Here is a 25,102-nt window from a genome sequence, read left to right on the forward strand (position 1 = left end):
GCCGTGTTACTTGAAAAAGTAACGCAGCCTGCACACTATTACAGTTATTACTGTAATAGTGCGTGTAAATACCGGTATTATGGTAGTTTTAAAGCTGGCATTTTGCTTGCAGCAATAAGCCGGGTTAATATTACCGTAATAACGGTAATAGTTTTTACGCTGCGGTACTTTGGGGGGAATTAAATTCCCCCCATAGAGTACATCTGAGTATTTTGCTAAAATAATATTCAATGTTCCTCTAAATATTTTCTTAACTGTTGTAATATTCCACCAAGCATTAAGTTTCTTTTGAACTAAAGATTTACATTATTTAATATGTTTTGTTGATACATTTGTCATATTACTTTAACCAGTTTGAAAAGGCTGTTATGCTAGCTTGCTGGATTAATCCAAAGTTAACTTAAAAAGCAGTGAAGAACCTTCCGAAATTAAAAGCAAACACATAAGGAAAAAAGCAGGACCATGCAAATAATGGAGCTATTCAACTTCTTCACCAACAAAACCTCTAGCTTCTTCTTGCATTTCTCATTCCTTCTCACGCAGCTAAACAAAATGATTTAGGCAATTGTTATTCATCACCATATCAAAACCTGCTGATTGGTTAAGATGTTTAATAGGCAAGATTAGCCCTCCTACATCCTTTGGCAATTTCAGGTTCTCTGAACTAAGTCTGTGCACGTCTTTTCTCCATACATTTGCGGTCCTTTGGAGGCACCCAAAGCGGAGAATTATGGAAGACATGCAACCACCATCACTGGGGCAATTAAGTAGATTTAATTCAGATGAAGTCCCTAAAAGTCACTATACCAAGATATAGCAACTCGGATAACCATTTATACAGAGAGGTATCAATGACACCATCTGCATAATAATCTTCAGCCAGCATAAAAGTTTCCTCAGAGTTTACTCTTAACAGGAGAATATGTGTTATATAGAAATGTGTTACAACAAAATTAGGAACTTGGTGGTACAGCAATATGTCAGTATATAATATTTCATGCTCTTCCTAACTTAAGATCTGCTAAATCAGTGGGGCAGATATCAATGTGGATGACGGTTGAATAGCCATAGCCAACATAGTGAAATGATGTATATTTGGTGCGCCTCTAAAAAACAAAAATTATAGGACAAATGGTCATGTTTCCTAACACCTGTAGTAGCATTATAGCATAATAACAATAATGACATGGCTCACTGGGGAAAATTGCCAACAAACATTGCCAATTAATAGAGTCCCAAGGCTTGGTTTATAGATAGAATTGTCCTCATGGCCACATTGTCTTGCTGACTGCACAAATAACGAAAAAGTCTACAGATACATCCAAAATATATTTTTTATCAGTATGAAGGGTCTCTGTGAGAAGAACAATAAGCGACCAAAGCTTTAAAACACATTGCTAGAATTTAGCAAGAATTTAAATGTCATTACATGCAAGGAAAGTCTTCCAGTCAAAAAGTGTCTATGTCTACCTAGGGAGACAAGACAATGCAAAGGGCCAACTCATGGACTGCGGCAGCAAAGTAGCTGATCATACGACAGAAAAAAATATATATAATACTTTAGTAGTTCAAAAGTACAAAATAAATTTGCATAGTTAATTCTGGAATGTTAAAACCCGAAAACTTGTTCTTTGGAAAATACATAAAAACTGTGTATGCCAAAAAAAAAAAAAGTAAAAAAAAAGTGTTCTTTCAGATTATTTCACCATTTGCAGCATACTTGCCAACTCTCCCGGAATGACACGATGCGAGGTGAATCGCGTCATTTTGGCCCCGACTCCCGCGTTAAAAACGGCATTTTGTCATGGGGGGCGGGGACAAAATGATGTGATTCACCGCGCGCCCCTCCCCTCCTGCCCTCCAACCACGCCCCCCTGCCTGGGATCTCCCGGAAAGAGGTTTAAAAAGGTTTGCTAGTATGCGTTTGCAGCATAGCATATCAATTCCATATGCTCCAACTTATGCTGCATTTATGGAATTTTTGAAGTATACAGAATGATACTTTTATCACATTTACTGAAATCTGGGTCAGTTAACACACTAAAGGGATTTCTGATTGTAGACATTGTTACTATTAAGTGTCTGTGTGACAACATAAACATGTTGCCCTTCTCTTATCCTTGGCCGATGACTTCTGTCTAACTTTCAGCAACTTCTTTTATCAATAACTAGTTATAAGCAGGTTATATTCTTGATGACACATTGAGAAGAGAAAAATAGTTGCAGGAGACCAATTATCATCATCATCATTTATTTATATAGCGCCAACATATTCCGTAGTGCTTTACAATTGGGGACAAACATAATAAAATAATAAACAAACTGGGTAAAACAGACAAAGAGGTGAGAAGGCCCTGCTCGCAAGCTTACAATCTATGGGACAATGGGAGATTGACACATGAGGTTAAGTATACATTTTGCATCTTGGCCCAGCCAAACTGCAAAGATAAAAGTTACTCATAAGCTAAATGATCGTGTCACACAACAATGTTGGTCAGGGGGTAGTTGTCTTGTGTGAAATTGTGTAACAGGCAGTAACAGGCTAAAGGTAGTGAGGTTAAGAGGGTGGTTGAGGAATATTATAAGCTTGTCTGAATAGGTAGGTTTTCAGAGAACGCTTGAAAGTTTGTAGACCAGAGGAAAGTCTTATTGTGCGAGGGAGAGAATTCCATAGAGTGGGTGCAGCCCGAAAAAAGTCCTGTAACCGGGAATGGGAGGATGTAATGAGGGTGGATGAGAGACGCAGCTCTTTTGTAGAACGCAGTTGCCGAGTTGGGAGATATTTTGAGACAAGAGAGGAGATGTATGTTGGTGCAGCTTTGTTGATGGCCTTGTAGGTTAGTAAAAGTATTTTATATTGGATTCGGTAGAAGACAGGCAGCCAGTGTAGAGACATACAGAGTGATTCAACAGAGGAATAGCGATTTGCAAGGAAAGTCTGTTTTTGGGAAGACCAGTAAGGAGGGAGGGAATTGCAATAGTCAATGCGGGAGATGATAAGTGCATGCATTAAGGTTTTAGCAGTGTCTTGCGTGAGATATGTGCGGATTCTAGAAATGTTATTTAGATGTATGTAGCATGATTTAGATATAGACTCAATGTGGGGAACAAATGATAGGTGTGAGTCAAGGATTACCCCTAGGCAGCGAGCTTGTGGGGTGGGATTTATGGTCATGTTATCAACAGAGATAGAAATGTCAGGTATGGTCTTGTTGGTGGGTGGGATTATTATTAACTCTGTTTTAGAAAGATTAAGTTTGAGTTGGCGAGAGGACATCCAAAATGAAATGGCAGAAAGACAGTCAGTTACACGGGACAACACATATGTCGAGAGATCAGGAGAGGATAGATAGATTTGGGTATCATCCGCATAGAGATGATACTGAAAGCCAAAGGAACTTATTAGATTTCCAAGAGAAGCGGTATAGATAGAGAACAGCAGAGGACCTAGCACTGAGCCTTGTGGTACTCCAACTGATAGGGGAAGCGGAGCAGAGGTGGCTCCAGAGAAATTAACAGTGAAAGAGCGATTAGAGAGGTAGGATGAGAACCAGGATAGAACAGTGTCTTGAAGACCTAGGGATTGCAGCGTTTGTATGAGAAAAGAGTGGTCAATGGTGTCAAATGCAGCCGAGAGATCCAGGAGAATTAGAAGAGAGTAATGGTGTTCAGTTTTAGCAGTGATCAGATCATTGACAACCTTGGTCAGTGCAGTCTCTGTGGAGTGTTGAGAACGAAAACCAGACTAAAAGAGGATCTAACAGTTGTTTGCGGAAAGAAAGCGTTTGAGGCGAGTGTAGGCAAGTCTCTCTAGAAGCTTGGAGGGGCAAGGGAGCTGAGAGATGGGACGGTAGTTTGAGAGAGAGTTTGGGTCAGAGTTTTGTTTTTTTAGAATAGGAGTAATCACTGCATGCTTGTATAGTGATTGAAAGATGCCAGTAGAGAGTGAGAGATTACAGATTTGAGTTAGAGGTGAAATGAGCACAGGAGACAGGGATCTACCAATTTGTGAGGGAATAGGATCAAGAGGACAGGAGGTAGAGTAGGAGGATAAGAAGAGAGTAGAAATTTCCTCTTCATTTGTGGGGTGAAATGAAGAGAGGGTGTCAGAGGTTGGTGGGAAGGAATTGAGCGGATTGCTTGTCGAGGAAGAGGATACCATTTCTAGCCTGATCTTATCAATCTTGTCCTTGAAGTAGGAAGCAAGATCCTGAGCACTGATAGTAGATGAAGGGTTCGGGGTGGGAGGATTGAGAAGATGTTTAAATGTATTGAAAAGGCGTTTGGGGTTAAAAGCCTGAGCATAGATAAGAGATTGGAAGTATGTTTGTTTTGCAGTGTCCAGAGCATTTCGATAGGAGTGGTAGACAGAAGTATATGTGAAGAAGTCATTAGAGCTTCGAGATTTACTCCAGTGATGTTCTGCTTTACGGGACAGTTTTTGAAGATTTTGTGTTGCTTTAGTGTGCCACGGTTGACATCGAAGTCGACGTGTAGTATGTAGTGTCACTGGAGCCACTTGATCAAGGGCCGTTGCTAAGGTTAGGTGAAAATGAGATACTGCCATCTCAGGGGATGAGAATGTAGAGATAGGGGAGAGAAGGTGTTGGAGAGAGGTGGAAAATTGTTGAAGATTAATAGAATTAAGATTTCTGCGAGTTTGAGGAGGCTTGGTAGAGTTAGACAGTAGAGAGGTTAGAGCAGTGGGGTGAGAGTGTAGCTGATAAGGTGATGATCCGAGAGGAGGAAGGGTGTGTTAAGAAAATTAGAAATTGAGCATAGTCTAGAGCGGCGGTTCCCAAACTGTGCGCCGCGGGTCCCAGGGGTGCCGCGGCGCTGTCACTGGGGTGCCGCGGGCCAGCCATAAAGAAAAAAAAAAAAAGAAAGAGCACATAAACTTACCAATCCGCCGGGCGCCGGGACCCAGCAGCCTCCTCTGGGTCCCGGCGCCCGGCTGATTGGTAAGTTTATGTGCTCTTTCTTTTTTTTATGGCTGGGAGAAGCGGAGGAGGACAGCGGGCGGCAGAGGAGGACAGCGGGCGGCAGAGGAGGGCAGAGGAGGACAGCGGGCGACAGAGGAGGGCAGAGGAGGACAGCGGGCGACAGAGGAGGGCAGCGGGCGGCAGAGGAGGGCAGCGGGCGGCAGAGGAGGGCAGCGGGCGGCAGAGGAGGACAGCGGGCGGCAGAGGGGGACAGCGGGCGGCAGAGGGGGACAGCGGGGCAGCAGAGGGGGACAGCGGGGCAGCAGAGGAGGACAGCGGGGCAGCAGAGGAGGACAGCGGGGCAGCAGAGGGGGACAGCGGGGCAGCAGAGGGGGACAGCGGGGCAGCAGAGGGGGACAGCGGGGCAGCAGAGGGGGACAGCGGGGCAGCAGAGGGGGACAGCGGGGCAGCAGAGGGGGACAGCGTGCAGCAGAGGGGGACAGCGTGCAGCAGAGGGGGACAGCGTGCAGCAGAGGGGGACAGCGTGCAGCAGAGTGGGGCAGCATGACAGAGGGCTGCAGAGGGGGGCAGCATGACAGAGGGCTGCAGAGGGGGCAGAGTGCCTGGATGCAGAGGGGGCAGTGTGACAGAGGGCAGAGGGGTACAGCGTGACAGAGGGCAGAGGGGTACAGAGTGACAGAGGGCAGAGGGGTACAGAGTGACAGAGGACAGAGGAGGGGTACAGAGTGACAGAGGACAGAGGAGGGGGACAGCGTGACAAAGGACAGAGGAGGGGGACAGCGTGACAAAGGACAGAGGAGGGGGACAGCGTGACAAAGGACAGAGGAGGGGGACAGCGTGACAAAGGACAGAGGAGGGGGACAGCGTGACAAAGGACAGAGGAGGGGGACAGCGTGACAGAGGACAGAGGAGGGGGACAGCGTGACAGAGGACAGAGGAGGGGGACAGCGCGACAGAGGAGGGGGACAGCGCGACAGAGGAGGGGGACAGCGCGACAGAGGAGGGGGACAGCGCGACAGAGGAGGGGGACAGCGCGACAGAGGACAGAGGAGGGGGACAGCGCGACAGAGAAGGGGGACAGCGCGACAGAGGACAGAGGAGGGGGACAGCGCGACAGAGGAGGGGGACAGCGCGACAGAGGAGGGGGACAGCGCGACAGAGGAGGGGGACAGCGCGACAGAGGAGGGGGACAGCGCGACAGAGGAGGGGGACAGCGCGACAGAGGAGGGGGACAGCGCGACAGAGGAGGGGGACAGCGCGACAGAGGAGGGGGACAGCGCGACAGAGGAGGGGGACAGCGCGACAGAGGAGGGGGACAGCGCGACAGAGGAGGGGGACAGCGCGACAGAGGAGGGGGACAGCGCGACAGAGGAGGGGGACAGCGCGACAGAGGAGGGGGACAGCGCGACAGAGGAGGGGGACAGCGCGACAGAGGAGGGGGACAGCGCGACAGAGGGCAGAGGAGGGGGACAGCGCGACAGAGGGCAGAGGAGGGGGACAGCGCGACAGAGGGCAGAGGAGGGGGACAGCGCGACAGAGGGCAGAGGAGGGGGACAGCGCGACAGAGGGCAGAGGAGGGGGACAGCGCGACAGAGGGCAGAGGAGGGGGACAGCGCGACAGAGGGCAGAGGAGGTGGACAGCGCGACAGAGGGCAGAGGAGGGGGACAGCGCGACAGAGGGCAGAGGAGGGGGACAGCGCGACAGAGGGCAGAGGAGGGGGACAGCGCGACAGAGGGCAGAGGAGGGGGACAGCGCGACAGAGGGCAGAGGAGGGGGACAGCGCGACAGAGGGCAGAGGAGGGGGACAGCGCGACAGAGGGCAGAGGAGGGGGACAGCGCGACAGAGGGCAGAGGAGGGGGACAGCGCGACAGAGGGCAGAGGAGGGGGACAGCGCGACAGAGGGCAGAGGAGGGGGACAGCGCGACAGAGGGCAGAGGAGGGGGACAGCGCGACAGAGGGCAGAGGAGGGGGACAGCGCGACAGAGGGCAGAGGAGGGGGACAGCGCGACAGAGGGCAGAGGAGGGGGACAGCGCGACAGAGGGCAGAGGAGGGGCACAGCGCGACAGAGGGCAGAGGAGGGGGACAGCGCGACAGAGGGCAGAGGAGGGGGACAGCGCGACAGAGAGCAGAGGAGGGGGACAGCGCGACAGAGGGCAGATGAGGGATACAGCGCGACAGAGGGCAGATGAGGGATACAGCGCGACAGAGGGCAGAGGAGGAGGACAGCGTGACAGAGGGCAGAGGAGGAGGACAGCGTGACTGAGGAGGACAGCGTGACAGAGGGCAGTGAGAGGGGACAGCGTGAGAGATGGCAGAGGGGGCAGCGTGAGAGGGGGCAGAGTGACTGGATGCAGAGGGGGCAGTGTGTCTGGATGTAGAGGGGGCATTTTTGCATACAACTAAATAAGTATTTCTGTCCTGACCTAAATACTTATTACATTTTTTTGACCCAACTACTTCTAAAACAGGACTGCTCAGTATTTATTTTGGAGGGGTGCCTTGAAAAAATTTAGAGACTCTAAGGGTGCCGTGAACTGCAAAAGTTTGGGAACCACTGGTCTAGAGAAAACAAGATCAAGGCAGTGGCCATCCTTATGAGTAGATGATTCAATCCACTGGGAGAGGTCAAGTGAGGATGTTAGAGAGAGTAGTTTGGAAGCAGCCTTGGAAGGTGGGTTATCAATGGGGATGTTGAAGTCACCCATGATGATGGTGGGGATGTCTGAAGATAAGAAGTGAGGGAGCCATGCAGAGAAATCCTCAATAAATTGTTGGTGTGCTCCAGGGGGACGATAGATCACCGCAACACGTAGAGAGAATGGATTAAAAATGCGAATAGCATGTACTTCAAAAGATGTAAACGTGAGCGATGGGACATTTGGTAGAACTATGAATGTGCACTGTGGGGAGAGAAGTAGTCCAACCCCACCTCCTTGTCTGCCTTCAGGTCTGGAGGTGTGGGTGAGATGGAGGCCACCATGTGAAAGTGCTGCAGGTGAGGCAGTGTCTGATTGCATGAGCCATGTTTCAGTTATTGCCAGAAGGTTGAGGTTTTTTGAGAGGAAGAGATCATGAATGGAGGCAAGTTTGTTACAAACAGAGCGTGCATTCCAAAGGGCACATTTAAAAGGACTTTGGAAGAGAGGGGAGACAGGTGATGTGTTTGAGGTTCACTATAGAATGGTAGTGTTCTGATGTATGTGTGTGTGAGGAGTGTGGGGGACCTGGATTAGGTGATATATCACCAGCTAATAGAAGCAGAGTGAGAGAAAGATAGGCAAGGGGATTGTAAGATGTGTGACTTTTAATTTTCTGGCAACATAATAAATAGGACAAGATAATAAATAGGACAACAGTTCATGGGCGTTAACTAGAGGTCAGTGGAGTAATGCAGTGCAATATGAACAAATTTGTGTGTTGGTGGAGGGGTGAAAGATGACACAGTACTAAAGATAATGCCATGAAAAGAGACTAAGAAAAGCAATTTGTTAAACATTGTGATACAAGGAGTAAAAGCAAAAAGTAAGGGGATTTTAAAGAATTACCTCTTTGCAGTGTTCCATATAGATAGACAAATAATGCAGAAATAGGCTGTGGCAGATGTCGCTTATTGCTGGATGTAAAATCAAGTCAAATGTAGTCGAATGTTTGTCCCACTGTCTTGTCTAACTGTGCATTTTCCTCCACTTTGTGAGAAAATCCCACTTAGTGTAGAAATCACACACGTCTACCCCACATACGTCTCCCCATAGACTGAAGCTAAGATGTAGTCAGGGTAATTTAGGAATACTCTACAGATGTGCTAATTGGTCAGCTAATCAAAGGAAAGAAAACATTTGTTTAAAAGGCTAGAGGAGGCCAGATACCCATCATAAATTAGGCATCAATAAAAGACTGGGCCAACCTAAGTTTAAACAGATAACAATTTCCTATGACATACTTTAAACACAGATTGCAGGGATGAATTTCACAGATTAATGATGAGAAAAGCAGTAGTATGGCTGGACATACTTTCAACACAGATTGTTAGAAAAGAAAACTTCTGCTATCCTTGGTTCAAGTATTAATTATTCAGAAATCAGATATACTTTCTATAATTTGCTATAGCCAAAATGAAGAAGTCATTTATGAAGGCCTTAAAAGTGTACCATACTATAGTGGGCGCCGTAGTCATTATTTAGTTCCCACCATTCTACTGCTCGTTTCTGAAAGCATGTGTGCAATTTAACCATAAGCAATCAAGTTTCCAGGCCATGGCAAACAGCACTTCTTCAAATGGGTCACTAAGGTGGAGAACATCACAGACCCAGTGTGGCAAGCATGCAGCATCTTTAAACATACATCAAAGTCCTGTCGCAAAACAAGATCCATTTTCTATAAAGTTCTATATACTGAAGAGTAATTAATATACACAGTCCCGTGCATGCCTCAACATCCATTCCCAGAAAAATCATGGGTAAGAACCCCACTGATCCTTAATATTTATACAAGATACAAAAAAAATGGAAACAAATAATAGGGTTAATTGAATCCCATACAATTAGTCTCACCCCAATAACCAAACTGTCAAATCACTGGCTGCTTGCCACACAAGTACTGAATGTCCTCTGATCCAATATTTAGTGATTGTCATCAGGCCCTGTAACCAACTACCTGTGGTCATAAATTGAACAACCTACACATTTGTTGTTTTACCGTTTTCTCATATTTCATAAACCTTCATTTCCTTTACTTGACACTGTAGTCATATTGATTAAGCTTAGTGAATACTTGTTTAGTACCCAAATTATGAAAAATTACAGTCTGAATCCCATCAGTAAGCAAAAGAAGCCACAGCATGCACAGTGACTGGTTAACATTCAACACCAGCAAGAAGAAAGACTGTTACACAATATACCAGTGACAGGCAACCCGATACACTACAGGAGCCACATGGACATCCCTTTAATATTACCCTTAATCTCAATAAGTTCAAACAATACATTTAATGAAAGAGACAACTATGTGTAACAACATATCAGTACCCATATTCAGGCGGGAGGGACACTGGAGTCTTGTTAGTTGAGACACTTAGGGCTAGATTTACTAAGCTGCGGGTTTGAAAAAGTGGGGATGTTACCTATAGCAACCAATCAGATTCTAGCTATCATTTTGTAGAAGGTACTAAATGAATGAAAGCTAGAATTTGATTGGTTGCTATAGGCAACATCCCCACTTTTTCAAACCCGCAGCTTAGTAAATCTAGCCCTTAGTGTTCAAAAGCACCAGACACCCATGTTATAGGAAGCTTTAGCTAAAATGGGTGTTACTCAGCCAAGACCCTTCCATTCAAACTTGGACATTAATATTCCATTCTTAACACAGTGTACTTTCTTAAAAATCTACATTAAGAAAAGTATTTAGGCGACTGGAGAGGAGGGGATTAGTGTATAAGTTTAAATGGCTTTAAAATTGAATTAACTGCACTATATTACATTTCTAGTTGGAAATGCAATATGTTTAACTGTGAGTTTCTACCACAATGATTCTTTCATCTGAATTAGAAACACTGAATTAGCAAATATCCAGACAGAAAGGGCTGTTAAATAATCGCAATCAGACAATAGATTGTATCTTCTAGTGCAGGTACATTTTAAGTGCAGAATAACACATTTCAGCAATGGTAGTAAATAACACTCGGCATCAGGAAAATATAGCTGCACGTTATATTCATCTACTGATGTTGGCCCCAGCTTTAGAAATCATTGAAAAGATTTTACCTGCATAAGCTGCTGCAGTTTAAACACCCTCTTGTATATTGCAGAGTTTGGAACATTGTAGCGCTTGGCATTCTCAAACATCAAATTTAAATCAGACTCCAAGTGGTCCAGGCTTTCGTATTCTTGGTTCTTTAGCTTAGTTCTGCACAAAAGACATTGTACAGTTTATTCCAACAACAACTGCAAAGAAGCAATTAAACAATAGCCAAAAGTCTGAGTTTGCTTACAATATTACACACAACTTTGTAGTAAAGCTATAAATCTAGATTATATATTATTCCCCATGCTTTAAAAGAATACATAGTGATATGCTGCTAATATTAATGTTGAAATGAAAAAGCTTACATATAAGCCAACACTCAACTTGAAGTGGTGGTAGGATGAGAGATCTGGCCAATATGGACATTAATAATTAAAAATCACAGCATAGTAAACTACTATAAATCATTTTGCAATGTTTGGATATTGACAAAAAAAGGTATATAGAAAATAAATCAAATTACTTTTGATTATATAATATATAGGAACAGTCAAATAATTGATGTTTTACAAATACTCAAGTCTAAGAGTCTACCCTTAGAGAGGTCTATCACCACTGTGGGAGGAGTTAATTAAGCTGATAATAGAGGTCTTTTAAAAAAAAAACAAAAAAAAAACCACACACACACACCAACAACAACCAACCACCCCTCCCCCCACCCCCGATAATAATACTACCACTTTCTTTTCCTCGGGTTGCCTAGTGGAGCATCTGGACATTAAAGTGCCTGGTATACTAACCACTCTGAAGGACATAGCTCTGGTTCTTACCAAAGCCTGCTATTGCTGTACATCATTTCAATGCTCAAAACTAGACAGAAGCGCTGAGACCACCGATGTACAGTACTGGGTTGGTGGTAGAGAGACAGAGCACTGCCCAATGAGTAATTGACATCCTCAGCAAGCTTTTTACCAAACTCGTTACGGAATAGGGGGGATAAGCTACAGGTTGAGTGCTTTATAGGCCAGAAAAATCCAAGGAGACTTGTAATAGTCCTATAATTTACAGTTGCGGATACATTATGCCACATATATAGATATATTAAGTCAGATACTCTGATAATAATTTTACCAAATCCCTCATCTTGTGAAAAAGTATTCTTAAGACTGCCTTCGAGACCATACAGAACAAACATTTTTTAAAGATATACCTGAGTGGACCTTAATTTATATAGCCCTCTATTATGAATAATTATTTAATTAATAAAAATTAAGGAGTAGTCTTCTATTAGAACAAGGTAAAATATTCTATGTTTACCTAATCTGCTGCAGGGAGACAGGGTTCTTGATTTGCTGGTAATAATCCGGATATTTCTTCTTTGACGGGAGGTGGAAGAAGGGTTCTGCAATCAGCTGACCCTGGTTATTGCGGCAAGATCTGACGGTCTCATAAAGCTGATATAATGGGCTAGAGATGTCCATGAAGGAGGTAATGCTTTCTCCTTCTGATTCCCCTTCTTCAAAGCGGATAGATGTTGTTGCTACAGAAACAAACACACCAGCCTCTGAATCACGCCATGCACACAGCAGGTGTTAATTACAAAAGGAAAAAGCCAGGCTTTAAATTACTATTACAAAAAAGCAAAGAACCAAAGTAGTATAATACAGGTATTCAAAGCCATATGCTGCATGGCAATAAGAGTACAGAATCAGGTGCATAAACACAAGCAAAGATAATAGAAAATGCAGACAACTGGGTGGTGTATTACAGGTCTGGCTTTGAATCACAGTATGCTTTTCCTTATACAAAATCTATACCCACAAGTTTCAACAGGCAGTTATGGGAATATTTAGGATTATAAAAAGCAGCTTCTATTCTTCACGATCTATACAAAATTAAACCTGCACTGTGCGGCCATAATGTATGACAGTTATAATGGTGTTTTTGGTACTGAATAGGTACTTTGGACTCAGGTTTTACCATTTAGAGAAGCATCTTCCTCGCTTTCAGAGCCGTACTGCAGAGCCATAGTGATAGCAGACAGCCTATCCCCTTGCGCTGGTCGTTTGTTCCTGAAATAAATAATACAAGTAATAAGACTTAAGAAAAAATCCTCTCATTTCCGTTCATATATTGCAAAAGATCCCACTGGGCATATCATGCATGTCTATGTTGTAGTACTAGTACAACCTAAGAAAAATACCCACACCATTCTTGGAAGAAAAAAAACAGCAGCTATAAAACTGTGCCCCTTGTTCTTGGGTCATAAATTATTGAAATTAGCTGGTGTTGTGTGGAGATGTTCCTGTACCACTCATGTCATGTGATTACTCAAAGCCAATGTCGCGAAAACTGTCAGTTCGATGATGTCACAGAAAGTTTCTCAGAAGTACAGTGAGCATGCACTTGCTAGAAAATGGGATGTACACACATTAATACTCATGTATATAGATGCAAGTCTAAAAAAGGTGTAAGTTGAAGACACTATACAGTTGTAGTTATACGCTGTCTGCTCAAATATCTGTTTATTAAGCAGTTGTGTTCGGTGACTAGGTGTCCTTTCATGAAATATAAGCATAAAAGGGTTCTTACCTGCTACGGAGACTTGACTTGGAAAACTCTGTAAAGTCGATTTCTGACTTTTTTAGTGCAAACAGCTTCTTTATTGTATTTGCATCCTGGAAAACATATATTTCACATATATGAGTAAATGTATATGCAAACACAAAGAAAAAGTGATCAGATACACTATAAAGTAGGAGATATTGTTAAAATATTCCACGCTTTCTACAGTGAACCTCATAATATAATCAAACAGGAGGCAGAAGTAAACAGATTGGAAAAGAATAACAGTATAAATTCCCAGACTGTCTGATCATATAACAGATTGAAACAAACGGATTATTATTATTATTAATTTTTATTTATAGGGCGCCACAAAGTATCCGTAGCGCCGTACAAGGACAAACAATGGCACAGTACAAGGTGAAACAGCACAGTACAAGTAACAGTAAGCACTATAACTCTGGGGGCTCAGGCACAGCATGAAAGAGAGGGAGGGAGGGGAAAAGTGAGTACAGGCAGGTAACTATGGCCCAAGAGGGTGGGCACGGATGACAGGTTGAGAGTCACTGAGGGGAGCGGAGAGAAGCGAGAGGAGACAGAGGGCAGAGGGACTGAGAGGAGGTGAGCTGAGTAGCTGGAGAGCGCAGTTAAAAGTGATGGAAACAGAAGGTAGGAGAGCCCTGCTCAAAAGAGCGAACAATCTAAAGGGAGGGGAAGACAGACAGACACATGGATGAGACGGAGAGACGGGAGGAAGGGGGAGAAGGGAAGAAGGGATGAGAAAGAGAGGTAGCCGACCGGTGGGAGTTTAGGCATGAGACTGGAAGGCTTTAAAGGAAAAGGTGGGTTTTTAATGTTCGTTTGAAAGAGGACAGATTAGGGGAAGTTCTGATGGAGCGGGGGAGCGGCGCGGGAGAGGTCTTGGATACGTGCGTGAGAGGAGGTAATCAGAGGGGAAGAGAGGCGACGATCGTTGGACGATCGCAGTGAGCGGGAGGGAGTGTGAATAGAGATAAGGTTAGAGATGTAGGGAGCAGTGGAGTTGGCGAGGGCCTTGTAAGTCAGAGTGAGGAGCTTGAAAAGGATTCTGTAGGGGAAGAGGAGCCAGTGAAGGGCTTGGTAGAGAGGGGATACAGAGGTGGAACGGCGAGAGAGGAAAATAAGCCTAGCAGTGGCGTTAAGTACAGATATAAGGGGAGCGAGATGAGAGAGGGGGAGGCCGATAAGGAGAAGGTTGCAGTAGTCCAAGCGGGAGATAATCAGAGAGTGGACGAGAGATTTGGTGGCATCCTGGGAGAGGAAGGGCCGAATGCGGGCAATGTTGCGAAGCTGGAAACGGCAGGATTTGGCGAGAGAGTGAATGTGAGGGGCAAAGGAGAGAGAGGAGTCGAGGATGACACCTAGGCAGCGGAGTTGGGGAACAGGGGAGATAGATGAGTTGTCAACAGTGATGGAGAGGTCAGAGGGGAAGGAGGTACGAGAGGGCGGAAAGACAATGAGTTCAGTTTTAGCAAGATTGAGTTTAAGAAATCTAGAGGACATCCAGGAGGAGATGGCAGAGAGGCATGCGGATACCCTGGAAAGAAGGGAGGGAGAGAGATCAGGAGAGGAAAGGTAGAGTTGAGTGTCATCAGCATAAAGGTGGTACTTGAGGCCGAAGGAGCTGATGAGTGCACCCAGAGAAGAGGTGTATAGTGAGAATAGTAAGGGTCCAAGGACAGACCCCTGAGGGACCCCGACTGGAAGGGAGGAAGAAGGGGAGAGAGAATCAGAGGTGGAAACAGAGAAGGAACGGTCGGCAAGGTAAGAGGTGAACCAGGAGAGGACGGTACCGGAGAGGCCAATGGACTGAAGAGTGTTTGGTATTACCAAAGAAGGTGTATAGACTGTGCCCTGAAACGCTTGAGGGATCTCTCTCTCCATTGTTATTAGGTGATGGGTAAATACAACACAATTCTTTTGAATTTAAATATATCCTGTGTGCTGCCTTTTGTTCTGTGTTCCTATATAGAATAAAAAAAGAAGGGATCCATTCACTCACCTTGAACACCTGGGAACCTGGTTCGTTATAGGTTTTGGCATTCTTTGCTAGCAGATCAATATCCTTGGCCATTGCATTAATACTTTTATAATGACACGACTGTAAATGAAAGACAATATAAGTTTCTAGCAAAATAACTGCTCAAAATTCTACAATCAAATAAAAGACCTACAGGAAAATTGAAATCTCACCCACAGTCTAATCTCAACAGGACCAGATCGGTGATTCATGATGCACAATTTACATACCTGAATCCTTTGAGCGATTGTCTTCAGATCTATGGGATCTTTTATTATTGCGTAGTAGTCTGGGTAATGCTAAAATAAATTACAACATAAGAAAACGTAAAACATGGCACCGAAAATAATTCAGAATTAAAAGCAATTTCAATGGCAAACAAGTAACATCATAGTATAAGAAACAAAGAGATAATATATATTAAGAACCTTCTTTTGAAAAGCAGGCACTTCCAGGAACCTGACACAGAAGTGATTCCCAAACAAAGCTAAATTTTAGACAAAATACCTGCAATTAAGAGTTGCAACAGCCATGCAATATAATAATTCAGAGTTTTGTACCAAGACCACTTGATTTAATGTTTTAAACTGTGGAGCTTTCAATCAGATCTATCGGAAATTATTCTACACATATGGAGGGACAACTTGCACCAATCTCATCAGACACCAGATTGATCGACTGGACTGCAATATGGATTTGTCTACAGGAGGCCTGGCCAACCTCTGAATCTCCAGGTGTTGCCAAACTACAAGCCCCAGCATGCTTTGCAGTGACCTGTAGCTTCACAATACCTGGAGAGCCACAGGTTGGTCAGGCCTGGTCTATAGATTCCCTACCATTGCCAGATTGACCAATAACCTCACACAGGCATTCATGATTATCATTGGATGAACAGGTTTCCGTTCAGTAGGATTATCCACTGCCGTTTTATATATGTCTTTACTTGCATTATAGGGAACCCTGCAGGTTTCCCAATGCATTTAAATGTGGTATATATAAAAATAAATAAAAAAAAAAAAAAAAAAAAAGAACAAGCAGCATTCCAAAATAAGCCTACCGCAAGGCACAGATAAAAACACCTATGGTTATAGTAACATACATGTTTACAGCTAGTGTTATACATGTTTGCATGAATTTTAGATACATAAAAAAATGCATTAAAAAAACAAAAACAAAAAGCAATAGTGGGTGTGATGTTTTGAACTGATCTTGGACAAGGCTGTGCAGTGTGGTCAACTAAATCAGACTTGTACGGCTAGTATTCTTACACACTGATGAAAATCTAAAACGCTGAAAATTCACTATAACTGCAATGACCAAAGATGATCACTTCTAACAAGTCCTTACCAACAATTCCCACAGAATATAGAGATTTATTTTTAGATTATTTGGTAGTAACTGTTTTATTTCCTAAAGAAGGTCACATCTGAGGTTTTTTTTTAATTAAATATAAAACAAAATCTCTAATTTACAGAACTTTTCATTTTTATTCTTGCAGCTGGGCTATTTTAGCTTAAATGGACTTCGCCACCAAATTTTATATCCATGCCTCCCCTTTAAACGGTCAGAACCTTTATAACTCACCACTTTAGAAGGAACTTTCTGAAAGAGTTCACTGATCAGTCTGCCATTTGGGTGTGTAGCACTGCTGATAGATTCCAGTAGCTGTTCCAAGATCGGCTTTAGATGATTCTGAGAGGCCTAAGATAAAAACAATTGTATTACTATTGTCACAGGACACAAGCAGGCATCTTACATAACCTAATGTCACAACTGTTTTGGAAAAAAAGTCACTGTTTTCTAGAGCTTCATTACCAATATGATTCTACACTTCACTGAAATAAAATCTATTTAAAAAAATGGCAAAACTCTAAAAAAAAAAAAAAAAAAAAAGTGTAAGTAAAAGTATTCTTATTTCCGCAAACAACCTCGAATGCCAATAATAAAGCTAAATCCATGATTAAAGCGCTAAGAAAGCTCTTCACATATAAAATCTACTACAATCACAAATAATAAAAAACAATCTACATTTTGTGTGAACTAAAAGCTTGAGAACTTACATCTCCCTCTGGAGTTGCGCTTTCCTGTAACTCTTCTTCCTCTTCATCCTCTTCACAGTCGCCCTTCTGGATAAATTCATTTCTTGTGTGCAGATACAGGTCCCACAGCTTACATGCAGCTTTGTACTCAGGGGTATCAGACTATTGACCACAATTACAAAAAAACAAAACAGAAGTACAGTTGAATTACTCTGGAAGCAAATGAAACCTTAAATTGTTACCCTGTTGCTAAGCTTTGTAAATGTTGACTGTTTGACATGAAGGAAAAAAAAAATTATTAAGAAGGATTGCAACTGGATCTTTTTTCCCCTTGTCCCGTCCCCTTGTTTATAAAATGTTCACTATGCATATAGTTTTAAAAAGCAATTCTAAAGTTTTAAAAGTGTAATTAAACATAAGAAAACTCCTGTATTACGAATCAATATGGGATATACCCATTATTGCCTTTCATTATTGTTATAAATGGGTAATACAAGCAGACTAAAATGTATTATGCAATTTCAGCTTTGCCAGGAGGCTGTGCTTTAAAGTGATGCAATATTAAATTGATTGTTACTTTGCTGTCTCAATGACAATTAAAAATATATAATATAAATAGTTAATGTAAGTAAGAGAGAGAGAGTTGTTTGTGTGAACATAGACTATTCTCAATGGGCCCGAGTCATTAAGGAGAGCAAAGGAAATAAATAAAAGGAGTAAGTTTGCTCTTGGACAAACCATGTTACAATGCAAGGGGTGCAAATTAGTTTATTATTTTGTACGTAAGGAAATTACTGGCTGTTTTTTCATGTAGCACAGAAACATTTGTTATCTTTATTTTTACACTGACATTTAAAGTTGATCTAGGACATGCCCTACCCTATCTATAAATCTGTCCCTACATTTTAAATGTACCTCCCCCTCCAATGCAACATGATTTTGCACAGGTGCAAAGTTACTCCTTTTTTAATATTTTGCTCTCCTTAATGGCTCAGGCCCAATGTCTTTATACCAAACTGATGCTTGCACCTGTGTCACCTTTAGGCTATTACTTATGTGCAGTTGAAATATGTGGCAGATTTTCATAGCCTCATGACCACAATCACTGTTTAATAGGATTTGTGTAAACAGTGATGTTCTGACAACCAAGGAAAGGAAAGACAAATATTAACACATTATTAGAAAATATTATAATCCTTTAGGTTTTAGTTCTACTCACTTGAGATTTAGGCTCACCTTATAATATGCTTTTGCATTCTGGAAGAGCAGCTGAAAATCTGCAGTCAACAGGCTGACTTCTTCGTACTCTTCCATCTTTAATTTCTGTTGGATCTTCATTAAGTCAATGGGCTGGGACACAATTTCATAGTAATCTGGCAGATTTCTGTATGTGTAAAAATAGATAAAATTGGATTTTGTACTTACGTAAAATCCGTTTCTCTTAGTCCATTGGGGGACACCGGGGACATTGGGGAATAGAGTAGGTCAGGGCAACTGGCACTTTAAACTTCTGCTTAACTAAACCCTAGCTCCTCCCCCTCTATACCCCACTTCCGGTTAGCTTCAGTTTATGTTTAACCAAGCCCACAGAAAGCGGAGATAGAGAGAAAACAAGAAAAGAGAATAAAAACAACAAAACAACAGTCTCTTAACAAAAAGACAACAAGTCAAACAGTGGGAGAAGCCAGAGTGCCCGGTGTCCCCCAATGGACTAATAGACACAGATTTTACATAAGTACGAAAATCACATTTTCGCTATCCTCCTTTGGGGGACACTGGGGATGTTGGGGGCATCCCAATGCTGACTCACGGGAAGGAATGCTCAGAAGAAACGGCACAAGGCACCTTTCTTCCAAAAAACTTGCATCCTTGGATGCAAAGACATTAAACTTGTAAAACCTAGTGAATGTGTGTACAGAAGACCATGTGGCCGCCCTACACAGTTGTTCACTGGAGGCACCATGGGGAGCCACCCAGGAAGCACTTACATACCTTGTAGAGTGCGCCCGCAGATTATCTGGGACAGGCTCCCCAGCCCCACTATAAGCCTGACGGATAACAGCCGTAATTCACCTAGTAATAGTCACCGTAGAAGCTGGCCAGCCTCTCTTGTGAGCATCAAATAGAGAATCAAAAGATCCTCAGTCTTGTGCACATTCTGAGACCTTCGCACATAAATGTGTAAGGCTCAGACAACGTTGAAATAACGAATAGAATCATCGTTTTTCGAAGACCTAGAATTAGTTAGGGCGGGAATGGCAATGTCTTGATTTAAATGAAATCTAGACACGACCTTAGGAAGAAAAGAAGGCTTGGTTCGATGAACTGCCCGGTCTTCGTGAAAAACAGAAAGAGGAGACTTCCAAGATAAAGCAGCAAGCTCTGAAACTCTTCGGGCCGAACATATGGCCAAAAGGAAGACCGCCTTCCAGGTCAGAAATTTGAATTCCACTGTATTCAAAAGGTACAAGAGCCGGATGCTGTAAAACATTAAGCCCCAAATTCAAATCCCATGGTGCTACCAGAGAAACATATGGAGGTTGTACATGGAGCACGCCCTGAATGAAAGTGTGCACATCAGGAATGACAGCTAGCCTTCTTTGAAAGAAGACCGAAAGGGCTGACACCTGACCCTTAAGAGAACTAAGGCGCAAACCTGCATCCAACCCGTCCTGCAAGAACCTAAGTAACCTGGACATGTGAAAAGAAGAAGTAGGATACCCCTAATCTTCACACCAGCCAATATATGTCTTCCAGACTCGATGACAGATCTTTGCACAACCCGGTTTGCGAGCTTGAAGCATGGTTTGCACCACACGTTTGGAAAAACCCTTAGCTCGCAGGATCATGGTTTCAACAGCCACGTCGTTAAAGCCAGACGTTGTAAACCTAGATGACAAAAGGGACTTAATAGGACTGGGTGTAGTGGCAACCGCCACGACCGACCTCCTGCCATGGAGAGCATTGTCAGTGTACCAGGCCCTCCGCGGCCAATCAAGCGCTACTAGAAGAACTGGAACACCCTCTCTCTTTACCTTTTTAACACCTGTGGGAGCATGGCTACCGGTGGGAAAAGGTACACTAAGCGGTACTTCCAAGGGACAGACATGGCGTCTACTGTGACAGCCATAGGATCTCTTGCGCGGGAGCAGAAGAGGGGGACCTTGTGGTTCAACCGAGATGCCATCGTGTCGACATCCGGCTGATTCCACCGTTCCACCAACTGACGACCTCTGGATAGAGGGACCATTCGCCCGGATGCAAAGTCTGCCTGCTTAGGAAATCTGCTTTCCAATTTTCTATTCCGGAAATGAAGATGACCACGAGTGCCGGAACGTGAGCTTCGGCCCACTGAAAATTTTTGTGCGTCTCTCGCATGGCCAAGGGGCTCTTGGTGCTGCCCTGATGATTGAGGTATGCCACCGCCGTGGCATTGTCTGACAATCTTTACTGGCCTTCCCTGCAGCAAGCGTTGCGCGCTGATAAAAGCATGAAAAACTGCTCGCAGTTCCAAGACATTGATTGGAAGTTTGGATTCCTTCAGAGTCCAAAGACCCTGAAAACAAGTGTGAATACAGACAGCTCCCAACCTCGAAGGCTGGCATCCGTTGTGATCAAGGTTCAATTCCAAATTGAGAATGGGCAGCCCCTGCCGAGATTTTGTTTGTGCAACCACCAAAGAAGCGACTGACGCGCTTGCGGAGACAGGCAGAATACCTGGCCCGCCAGATTCAAATGGGATTTGTTTCACTGCGATAGAAGTTCCAATTAGAATTGCCGTGCATGAAACTGAGCAAACTGGACTGCCTCGAAAGTCGATACCATCTTGCCCAGAACTCTCATGCCGAACTGCACAGAGGGCTGTTTTACCCGCCAACAGAGATTTCACCATCTTCTGTAAAGCTAGAATTCTGTCCTGAGGAAAGAACACCCGTCGCTGTCGGGTGTCGAATAAAAGAACCAAAAAGATCATCCGCTGGGATGGAATCAACTTGGACTTCTTGAAGTTGAGAGTCCAACCGTGAGACTCTAGAATCTGGATCACTACTTGGATATGCGACTGAAGTACCTCTGGAAATTCTGCCTTTAAAAGAAGATCGTCCAGGTAAGGGATGATTGTAATCCCCTTGGACCTTAGCAGAGCAGCCATGACCGCCATGATCTTGGTGAAAATATGCGGGGCCGTGGCCAGACCAAAGGGAAAAGCCTGAAATTGGAAGTGCTTTGACTGAACCGCAAACCTCAAGAGGGACCGATGACCCCTGCCAGATAGGAACATGAAGATAGGCATCTTTGATGTCTAGAGCCACCATGAACTCTCCCTGTTCCATGCCGTGAATGACCGAGCGCAAAGAGTCCATCTTGAACTTGGGCACTCTGACCTGAGTGTTCAATGATTTTAGATTCAGAATGGGTCTGAATGAGCAGTCTGGTTCTGGCACGAGAAAAAGATTGGAATAAAAACCCAAACCTTTTTGAGAATCTGGCACCAAAATAATCACTCTGGAAGACAGGAGGGAATGGAACACTTCTCGTAAAGCCAATCGCTTTCATGGACAAGTGGGAAGCCCTTTGGCAAAGAACCGCCTGGGAGGAAGACCGAGCAGATGGATCTTGTATCCCCGGTCCACCACTCCCCGTACCCAGACATCGATGGTAGACTGAAACAACCTATCCCTGAACAAGAGAAGACGGGCTCCCACCACTGGACCGGAACCTGGACACACTTTGTTTGGGTGCATTAACAGGAAAAGAAGTGCCCTTACCTCCCGTTGCTTTACAGATAATGGAGTCAAGCTGAGGGCCAAATAAAACACCCCCAGAAAAAGGTATGGTCTCAAGAGCCTGTTTAGTCTCCACATCAGCCTCCCAGGACTTAAGCCAAAGAGCCCGACAAGCCGAAACTGCAGAAGCAGAGATCCATGCCCCAATCAGTCCTGCGCCTAAATAATTTGTCGCCCTCTGAATCTGCTCCACTAATGAAAGCAATTCAGAGGACGGCATGCCTGCCAACAAACCTTCAGACAACTGTTCTGACCAGCGTTCTACAGCCTTATTCACCCACCCCGATGCCAAGGCAGGCCTCAGAGAGGCACCTGCTGCCACAAAAACGGACTTAAGGGCGGCCTCAACCTTATGGTCTGTACCATCTTTAAGAGTGGCTGCATTAGGAAGAGGAATAGTAGTTACCTTGGCCAACCTTGCAACAGGAGCATCCACACGTGGAGGCGCCTCCCATTTAGCAAGAACTTCAGGAGGAAAAGGATAACATGACTGCAGTCGCCGAGATACTTGGAACTTCCTATCTGGGGAAGTCCAAGGCTCAGCCAACAAATCTCCCAATTGGGAAGAAGCGAGAAAAGAGAAAGATTTATTTTTCCAGCGCGCAAAAAGTGAAGCCTCTGCAGCGTCAGGAACCTCTTCCTCAGGAAAATCAAGTACATGAAGCACAGCCTGTATTAACTGCTCCACACTGACGATCAGAATGAACCTCCTCCACCACAGAAGGAGCATTCATGTCAGAATCCACCACTAATTCACCATCCTCCTGGGAACAACAGACAGAATCGGACTCATTTCCCTGTAGGGGTGCCGCCACCCGCTTGCGCTTACGTGAGGAAGACTGTGTAGCAGATTTCAACATCCTCTCTAAAGAGGAAGAGACCAAAACCAAACCTTGTACTGAGCATGCAAGTTCCCATACCCAAGCTGGTTATACAGACTCCGCTGGGGTAGAAACAGGCAAACCCTGACTTAGCGAACCAGAACCCATGTCATTCGCCACAGTGGAAGCGGAATTAGAAGATGGAGCGGCCACAGCCTGAGACCGCACCAACTGAGCAAGTTCAGCCACAGTACTGGAAAGAGACAGAGCCCAGGCAGGTTTCGCCCTATCTGAACCAGCAGCTGCGGTTTCACACGGTGTGCTCTCTGAAGACTGACAGGACGCGCCTGACTGTCCAGACGGTAACTGAACATTACAGGCAGCACAGTTGAAACTCAACATAGAAGTAACACCAACCTTAACACGCATGGATTTTCCCTTATCTGACATGTTAACAGATGGGACAAAACAAACAGATAACAGTGTAATAAACACAGTATAGACGACAAGAAGCACACACATCTAAAACAGAAAGTGAGCCTGCCAAATAGCCTCACAGACTAAAAGGCAAAACCCTGGAAAAAAACAATCCCCAACCCTTTACTTTACAGGACTCAGGACAGAAAAGGGGAGACGCTAGAGCTGTAAAATGGCTGCCTATTCTGGTGTCTGCACACAAAGGAGTGAGAGACCACCAAGGAGGAAGTGCAATAGAGGAACACACCTCTCCCCCAGGGCCCAGCACTGGATTGGCAAGCGTCCAACAGGACAAACCCCTCAACCAATCCAGTGCCTAGCAGGGCTCACTATCTTAGTGACCCTAGCCTGACCCAGTCCCCTAAGCTAAAAATAGTTTTGTTTTGTTTTTTTAATGACTGCCCCTAGAGGCAGCCCAACTTAGGGGGGCATACTGCGATTTACTACCCCCCCTCTCCCAGCACTGTGCTGAGAGAGGATACACTTACCTACTGCCATCACTCCTCATGCAGTGGCTGCAGCTAACTGTCAGCAAAGGAGAACGGGCACAGCCTGCGGCGACTGCGGCACTGCGGCTGGCTCCTAGGAGGGCATCAAAGCATATGAAGATGAATTTTGGCAGCAGAGGCACCTCCACATACCTCTGATCCTCCCCTTCAGACAGCGCACGGCCGTTCATGCTGTGCTCTGCATACTGCAGACTGTCCTCACTAACAGCAGCCAGGGAGTGCCGGTGACTGACAGCCGCCTGCACGGCTCAGTGAGCTGCCGGCTGTCAGGAACAGGAGACTAAAGTCTCCGATTAGTATAAAAACAAAAAAATAAACAAAATTGGGCTGCTACTTAACCCTAAACGCAGCCCGTTTGCCAAGCACTTAAACATAAACTGAGGCTAACAGGAAGTGGGGTATAGATGGGGAGGAGCTAGGACTTAAACAGAAGTTTAAAGTGCCAGTTCGCCCTGACCTACTCTATACCACAATGTCCCCGGTGTCCCCCAAAGGAGGATAGAAAAAATGTAATCGCAACGAAGAGCAAAGAGCCATTTAAAACCAAAGATTATTATTATCGTTTATTTATAAGGCGCAACAAGATGTCAGCAGCGCCGTACACAATATAAGACAGTAGACCATACAGGTTAAAACAGAACAAAACAATAAACGAGTATTACCAAGACTCCCGGAGCTCCAGGCATAGCAATTATAGTGAGGCTGGAGCAGAAGAAATGGTATAGAGACAGTAGGGTAGAGGGCCCTGCTCCTAAGAGCTTACATCCTAAAAGGGAGGGCAAACAGACAGCAGACACAAAGGAAGTCAGTAGGGATCAAGCACATGAGGAGCGAGAAGGGACAGGGAAGAGAGGTGATGAGAACAAGCATGGAGAGAGGGTTAGGTGGATGGCTGGTAGGCTTTGAGGAAGAGGTGAGTTTTAAGTGCCCGTTTGAAGGAGCACAAATTAGGGGACAGTCGGATGGAACATGGGAGGTCGTTCCAGTGGAGGATGGGGGCAGCTCGGGAAAATTCTTGGATTCGGGAATGTGAAGAAGTGATCAGGATGGAGGAGAGGCGACGGTCATTCAAAGAGAGCGCAGGGAGTGTGAATGGAGAGGAGATTAGTGATATAAGGGACAGTTGAATGGGAGAGGGCCTTGTAAGTGATGGTGAGGAGTTT

The 25,102-nt window shown here is 44.6% G+C and overlaps 1 protein-coding gene across 7 annotated transcripts in view; it reads right to left on the minus strand.

Annotated features, from left to right (window-relative positions):
• Window positions 1–25,102, minus strand: part of PBRM1 (polybromo 1) — an 86,423-nt gene that overhangs the window by 50,390 nt on the left and 10,931 nt on the right. For all 7 annotated transcript variants that reach the window (XM_075183089.1, XM_075183090.1, XM_075183088.1 and 4 more), the window contains exons 4-12: window positions 18,585–18,732; window positions 17,370–17,510; window positions 16,894–17,010; window positions 15,540–15,608; window positions 15,292–15,390; window positions 13,278–13,363; window positions 12,666–12,757; window positions 12,003–12,225; window positions 10,706–10,847 (exon numbers count right to left, since the gene is read on the minus strand). In XM_075183089.1, coding sequence (XP_075039190.1) covers window positions 10,706–10,847; window positions 12,003–12,225; window positions 12,666–12,757; window positions 13,278–13,363; window positions 15,292–15,390; window positions 15,540–15,608; window positions 16,894–17,010; window positions 17,370–17,510; window positions 18,585–18,732 — 1,117 coding nt within the window. The remainder of the gene's footprint in view (window positions 1–10,705; window positions 10,848–12,002; window positions 12,226–12,665; window positions 12,758–13,277; window positions 13,364–15,291; window positions 15,391–15,539; window positions 15,609–16,893; window positions 17,011–17,369; window positions 17,511–18,584; window positions 18,733–25,102) is intronic.

This window comes from Mixophyes fleayi, chromosome 8 (assembly GCF_038048845.1).
Source record: "Mixophyes fleayi isolate aMixFle1 chromosome 8, aMixFle1.hap1, whole genome shotgun sequence".
Lineage (NCBI taxonomy): Eukaryota > Metazoa > Chordata > Amphibia > Anura > Limnodynastidae > Mixophyes > Mixophyes fleayi.